This window comes from Aedes aegypti, chromosome 3, assembly GCF_002204515.2.
Source record: "Aedes aegypti strain LVP_AGWG chromosome 3, AaegL5.0 Primary Assembly, whole genome shotgun sequence".
In the NCBI taxonomy this organism is placed as follows: domain Eukaryota; kingdom Metazoa; phylum Arthropoda; class Insecta; order Diptera; family Culicidae; genus Aedes; species Aedes aegypti.
The window spans coordinates 28,795,233-28,802,052 of NC_035109.1; the positions used below are offsets into that span (position 1 = coordinate 28,795,233).

A 6,820-nucleotide genomic window follows, 5' to 3' on the forward strand; every position below is an offset into this window, starting at 1 on the left:
CATTACTACCTGAAATTAATCCAAAACAAAGAATTGTGTAGTGAGTGCACACAACATCTGGAAAGCATGAGCGTACAAAACATACGCATGTCAACGTTTCTGCTCATACTTTAGCTTGGGTACTGGGACCGATTTTTGATTTTACCAAAAATCGTTAAAAGTGGTAATTGTGATATATTTAATAAGAAATATTACTCAAAACAACTCTTTAGTAAACACTTGGTGGCCCTGAAAAGGGCCGATTTTCTTGTTGTGGTGTTGATGGCTTGATGAAGATCGCTGATTACAATTAGGTATCATTTTCAAACGAAGCTGTTTATATTCAGACGAAGTAATGTCCAGCATCTTAGAGATTTGTTTGATGGATACCATAGATTGAACAATGCCCGAATGTTGTATCTGAAAGAGAAGAACAAAACGAAGTGTAAGATATTTTTCAATATTTCGATCGAATCATATCTACCAAACCTCAAACTAAATTTTTGTGGTGATGATGGTGATCATGACTGCAAGGTTTTAACAGAAGCAGGCGGAGGATAATGATTGAGATTGGCACCATATTGTGCGTGCGCTAAAATGGTTGCGTTGAAATCGGACTTAATTATAAGAATTCGTCGTGTAAAGTAAGTTGTTGATGTTGTTCCATTTTTAAACCGCTGCGAAGCAGAATTCTCCCAGAGGAAGAAACAGTTTCAACGGTGTGTGCAATCCCTTGTCAATGTAGGCGCTAGAAGTGTAAAACGAAAGTCAGGCATTTTTCTATGGTTTGGTCGGATTATAATTACCTCACAGATGAGCCATGAATCACAGTCCGAGAAAACGTTCGGCAAACTATCCCAGCACTTGGATGGAAGCATTGTTGGTTGTTGGCAAGAACAAGGCAGAGCTCTACCGGAGTAAAGTCGAGACCCATACTCAAACGGCAGAGATGCCCCGACTGCAGGAAAAATGATGGAGCTTTCGATGATGAGAGAACGTATCCAACAATCGCTGACTAACGATTGAGTCCGATCTACGTGCCGGGCTGCCAGCGTTGATATCGGAGCAAAGCAGAATTCTCCCAGAGGAAGAAACAGTTTCAACGGTGTGTGGAATCCTTTGTGGATGTAGGCGCTAGAAGTGTAAAACGAAATGAAGTCAGGCATTATTCCACGATTTCGTCAAATTATAATTACCTCACAGATGAGCCAAGAATCGCAGTCCGAGATATCGGGTGGCAAACTATCCCAGCACTTGGATGGAAGCATTGTTGGTTGTTGGCAAGAACAAGGCAGAGCTCTACCGGAGTAAGGCCGAGACCCATACTCAAACGGCAGAGATGCCCCGACTGCAGGAAAAATGATGGAGCTTTCGATGATGAGAGAACGTATCCAACAATCGCTGACTAACGATTGAGTCCGATCTACGTGCCGGGCTGCCAGCGTTGATATCGGAGCAAAGCAGAATTCTCCCAGAGGAAGAAACAGTTTCAACGGTGTGTGGAATCCTTTGTGGATGTAGGCGCTGGAAGTGTAAAACGAAATGAAGTCAGGCATTTTTCCATGATTTCGTCAAATTATAATTACCTCACAGATGAGCCAAGAATCACAGTCCGAGATATCGGGTGGCAAACTATCCCAGCACTTGGATGGAAGCATTGTTGGTTGTTGGCAAGAACAAGGCAGAGCTCTACCGGAGTAAGGCCGAGACCCATACTCAAACGGCAGAGATGCCCCGACTGCAGGAAAAATGATGGAGCTTTCGATGATGAGAGAACGTATCCAACAATCGCTGACTAACGATTGAGTCCGATCTACGTGCCGGGCTGCCAGCGTTGATATCGGAGCAAAGCAGAATTCTCCCAGAGGAAGAAACAGTTTCAACGGTGTGTGGAATCCTTTGTGGATGTAGGCGCTGGAAGTGTAAAACGAAATGAAGTCAGGCATTTTTCCATGGTTTGGTCAAATTATAATTACCTCACAGATGAGCCAAGAATCGCAGTCCGAGATATCGGGTGGCAAACTATCCCAGCACTTGGATGGAAGCATTGTTGGTTGTTGGCAAGAACAAGGCAGAGCTCTACCGGAGTAAGGCCGAGACCCATACTCAAACGGCAGAGATGCCCCGACTGCAGGAAAAATGATGGAGCTTTCGATGATGAGAGAACGTATCCAACAATCGCTGACTAACGATTGAGTCCGATCTACGTGCCGGGCTACCAGCGTTGATATCGGAGCAAAGCAGAATTCTCCCAGAGGAAGAAACAGTTTCAACGGTGTTGGAATCCTTTGTGGATGTAGGCGCTAGAAGTGTAAAACGAAATGAAGTCAGGCATTTATTCCATGATTTCGTCAAATTATAATTACCTCACAGATGAGCCAAGAATCACAGTCCGAGATATCGGGTGGCAAACTATCCCAGCACTTGGATGGAAGCATTGTTGGTTGTTGGCAAGAACAAGGCAGAGCTCTACCGGAGTAAGGCCGAGACCCATACTCAAACGGCAGAGATGCCCCGACTGCAGGAAAAATGATGGAGCTTTCGATGATGAGAGAACGTATCCAACAATCGCTGACTAACGATTGAGTCCGATCTACGTGCCGGGCTGCCAGCGTTGATATCGGAGCAAAGCAGAATTCTCCCAGAGGAAGAAACAGTTTCAACGGTGTGTGGAATCCTTTGTGGATGTAGGCGCTGGAAGTGTAAAACGAAATGAAGTCAGGCATTTTTCCATGATTTCGTCAAATTATAATTACCTCACAGATGAGCCAAGAATCACAGTCCGAGATATCGGGTGGCAAACTATCCCAGCACTTGGATGGAAGCATTGTTGGTTGTTGGCAAGAACAAGGCAGAGCTCTACCGGAGTAAGGCCGAGACCCATACTCAAACGGCAGAGATGCCCCGACTGCAGGAAAAATGATGGAGCTTTCGATGATGAGAGAACGTATCCAACAATCGCTGACTAACGATTGAGTCCGATCTACGTGCCGGGCTACCAGCGTTGATATCGGAGCAAAGCAGAATTCTCCCAGAGGAAGAAACAGTTTCAACGGTGTTGGAATCCTTTGTGGATGTAGGCGCTAGAAGTGTAAAACGAAATGAAGTCAGGCATTATTCCATGATTTCGTCAAATTATAATTACCTCACAGATGAGCCAAGAATCACAGTCCGAGATATCGGGTGGCAAACTATCCCAGCACTTGGATGGAAGCATTGTTGGTTGTTGGCAAGAACAAGGCAGAGCTCTACCGGAGTAAGGCCGAGACCCATACTCAAACGGCAGAGATGCCCCGACTGCAGGAAAAATGATGGAGCTTTCGATGATGAGAGAACGTATCCAACAATCGCTGACTAACGATTGAGTCCGATCTACGTGCCGGGCTGCCAGCGTTGATATCGGAGCAAAGCAGAATTCTCCCAGAGGAAGAAACAGTTTCAACGGTGTGTGGAATCCTTTGTGGATGTAGGCGCTGGAAGTGTAAAACGAAATGAAGTCAGGCATTTTTCCATGATTTCGTCAAATTATAATTACCTCACAGATGAGCCAAGAATCACAGTCCGAGATATCGGGTGGCAAACTATCCCAGCACTTGGATGGAAGCATTGTTGGTTGTTGGCAAGAACAAGGCAGAGCTCTACCGGAGTAAGGCCGAGACCCATACTCAAACGGCAGAGATGCCCCGACTGCAGGAAAAATGATGGAGCTTTCGATGATGAGAGAACGTATCCAACAATCGCTGACTAACGATTGAGTCCGATCTACGTGCCGGGCTGCCAGCGTTGATATCGGAGCAAAGCAGAATTCTCCCAGAGGAAGAAACAGTTTCAACGGTGTGTGGAATCCTTTGTGGATGTAGGCGCTGGAAGTGTAAAACGAAATGAAGTCAGGCATTTTTCCATGGTTTGGTCAAATTATAATTACCTCACAGATGAGCCAAGAATCGCAGTCCGAGATATCGGGTGGCAAACTATCCCAGCACTTGGATGGAAGCATTGTTGGTTGTTGGCAAGAACAAGGCAGAGCTCTACCGGAGTAAGGCCGAGACCCATACTCAAACGGCAGAGATGCCCCGACTGCAGGAAAAATGATGGAGCTTTCGATGATGAGAGAACGTATCCAACAATCGCTGACTAACGATTGAGTCCGATCTACGTGCCGGGCTGCCAGCGTTGATATCGGAGCAAAGCAGAATTCTCCCAGAGGAAGAAACAGTTTCAACGGTGTGTGGAATCCTTTGTGGATGTAGGCGCTGGAAGTGTAAAACGAAATGAAGTCAGGCATTTTTCCATGATTTCGTCAAATTATAATTACCTCACAGATGAGCCAAGAATCACAGTCCGAGATATCGGGTGGCAAACTATCCCAGCACTTGGATGGAAGCATTGTTGGTTGTTGGCAAGAACAAGGCAGAGCTCTACCGGAGTAAGGCCGAGACCCATACTCAAACGGCAGAGATGCCCCGACTGCAGGAAAAATGATGGAGCTTTCGATGATGAGAGAACGTATCCAACAATCGCTGACTAACGATTGAGTCCGATCTACGTGCCGGGCTGCCAGCGTTGATATCGGAGCAAAGCAGAATTCTCCCAGAGGAAGAAACAGTTTCAACGGTGTGTGGAATCCTTTGTGGATGTAGGCGCTGGAAGTGTAAAACGAAATGAAGTCAGGCATTTTTCCATGGTTTGGTCAAATTATAATTACCTCACAGATGAGCCAAGAATCGCAGTCCGAGATATCGGGTGGCAAACTATCCCAGCACTTGGATGGAAGCATTGTTGGTTGTTGGCAAGAACAAGGCAGAGCTCTACCGGAGTAAGGCCGAGACCCATACTCAAACGGCAGAGATGCCCCGACTGCAGGAAAAATGATGGAGCTTTCGATGATGAGAGAACGTATCCAACAATCGCTGACTAACGATTGAGTCCGATCTACGTGCCGGGCTACCAGCGTTGATATCGGAGCAAAGCAGAATTCTCCCAGAGGAAGAAACAGTTTCAACGGTGTTGGAATCCTTTGTGGATGTAGGCGCTAGAAGTGTAAAACGAAATGAAGTCAGGCATTATTCCATGATTTCGTCAAATTATAATTACCTCACAGATGAGCCAAGAATCGCAGTCCGAGATATCGGGTGGCAAACTATCCCAGCACTTGGATGGAAGCATTGTTGGTTGTTGGCAAGAACAAGGCAGAGCTCTACCGGAGTAAGGCCGAGACCCATACTCAAACGGCAGAGATGCCCCGACTGCAGGAAAAATGATGGAGCTTTCGATGATGAGAGAACGTATCCAACAATCGCTGACTAACGATTGAGTCCGATCTACGTGCCGGGCTACCAGCGTTGATATCGGAGCAAAGCAGAATTCTCCCAGAGGAAGAAACAGTTTCAACGGTGTTGGAATCCTTTGTGGATGTAGGCGCTAGAAGTGTAAAACGAAATGAAGTCAGACATTTTTATATGGTTTGGTCAAATTATAATTACCTCACAGATGAGCCAAGAATCACAGTCCGAGATATCGGGTGGCAAACTATCCCAGCACTTGGATGGAAGCATTGTTGGTTGTTGGCAAGAACAAGGCAGAGCTCTACCGGAGTAAAGCCGAGACCCATACTCAAACGGCAGAGATGCCCCGACTGCAGGAAAAATGATGAAGCTACGATCTACGCGCCGGGCTGCCAGCGTTGATATCGGAGCAAAGCAGAATTCTCACAGAGGAAGAAAAGTTCCAACGATGTGTGGAATCCTTTGTGGATGTGGGCGCTAGAAGTGTAAAACGAATTGAAGTCAGGCATTATTCCATGATTTCGTCAAATTATAATTACCTCACAGATGAGCCAAGAATCGCAGTCCGAGATATCGGGTGGCAAACTATCCCAGCACTTGGATGGAAGCATTGTTGGTTGTTGGCAAGAACAAGGCAGAGCTCTACCGGAGTAAGGCCGAGACCCATACTCAAACGGCAGAGATGCCCCGACTGCAGGAAGAATGATGAAGCTACGATCTACGCGCCGGGCTGCCAGCGTTGATATCGGAGCAATGCAGATATCTCCCAGGAAAACTATCCCAACACTTGGATGGAAGCAGTTTGAACGAAAGCATTGTTGGTTGTTGGCAAGAACAAAGCAGAGCTCTACCGGAGCAAGGCCGAGACCCAAACTCAAATCGGTAGAGTTGCCCCGACTGCAGGAAAAATGATGAGAGAACAACACTGACTACCGCTGGATTGTCAGGCCAAGGACGAGAAATGCCGGTATCCTCTATCAGCAGCGATGTCCAGATCTCATGATCGTTGAATTACTCGTGTTGTGTGGACTCTTGAGGTTCTGAAATAAGTCAATTTCTTTGTTAGAGACTATATTGTCGGTCATTTAATACTATTGCAAAACTTACCACTAGGCAACGCAAGTACTGACAGTACAGGCCGGTGGTACGAGAAGTACGCACAGTAGCGTTTACTTTCCGCACTAATGTTGCGTGTGAATGTCAAGTCCAGGCAAGTTCCTCCGAGAGTTGTGGCTTCTGAGGGGTCCGTAGCTAACTCTAGGTGAAGATACTGTTTCATGAAGGCGATGAATTCAGTATTTTCTTCCTTCGACACATCTATGTTGAAATCACCGGTGACGACGATGGGCATGCACGATGTCGTGTACGTGAAGAGATTCCGCACGATGAAGAATTTCTTCTGTTTCGTGGTGGTGCTCGGTGAAATATACAACGAAATCAAGAGCGTTTGGGTACCCATAACCTGAATCTCCACGGCACAAACGTCTCCATACTCGTCTGCCAAACCAAGTTGTTCGTCATGGCTCGCACATAGTTTGTGAATAGCATGAGGAACT

General features: G+C 46.4%; 1 protein-coding gene across 2 annotated transcripts; it reads right to left on the reverse strand.

The window, feature by feature from the left end:
- Positions 1 to 214: 214 nt before the first annotated feature.
- LOC110678822 lies at positions 215 to 6,457 on the reverse strand. 2 transcript variants are annotated; one of them, XM_021852252.1, is made up of 17 exons: positions 6,372 to 6,457; positions 5,804 to 6,304; positions 5,463 to 5,741; positions 5,074 to 5,400; positions 4,685 to 5,011; positions 4,295 to 4,622; positions 3,905 to 4,232; positions 3,515 to 3,842; positions 3,125 to 3,452; positions 2,736 to 3,062; positions 2,346 to 2,673; positions 1,956 to 2,282; positions 1,566 to 1,893; positions 1,176 to 1,503; positions 786 to 1,113; positions 469 to 727; positions 215 to 399 (listed from the first exon to the last, which is right to left on the reverse strand). In XM_021852252.1, the coding sequence occupies exons 8-11, from the start codon at positions 3,640 to 3,642 to the stop codon at positions 2,476 to 2,478; spliced, it is 981 nt and encodes a 326-aa protein (XP_021707944.1). In that variant the 5' UTR covers positions 3,643 to 3,842; positions 3,905 to 4,232; positions 4,295 to 4,622; positions 4,685 to 5,011; positions 5,074 to 5,400; positions 5,463 to 5,741; positions 5,804 to 6,304; positions 6,372 to 6,457; the 3' UTR covers positions 215 to 399; positions 469 to 727; positions 786 to 1,113; positions 1,176 to 1,503; positions 1,566 to 1,893; positions 1,956 to 2,282; positions 2,346 to 2,475. The 2 variants fall into 2 exon arrangements, with proteins under 2 accessions (XP_021707944.1, XP_021707943.1); XM_021852251.1 differs by having other exon boundaries at positions 215 to 727.
- Between the last annotated feature and the right edge of the window lie 363 nt (positions 6,458 to 6,820).

Bases quoted from the DNA above. Each gene is read 5' to 3' on its own strand.
- LOC110678822 (XM_021852252.1), bottom strand. From the start codon at position 3,642: ATGGGTCTCGGCCTTACTCCGGTAGAGCTCTGCCTTGTTCTTGCCAAC. The intron at 3,453-3,514 runs GTAATTATAATT...TTACACTTCCAG, and splicing joins ATTCTTGGCTCATCTGTGAG to CGCCTACATCCACAAAGGAT. The intron at 2,674-2,735 runs GTAATTATAATT...TTACACTTCCAG, and splicing joins ATTCTTGGCTCATCTGTGAG to CGCCTACATCCACAAAGGAT.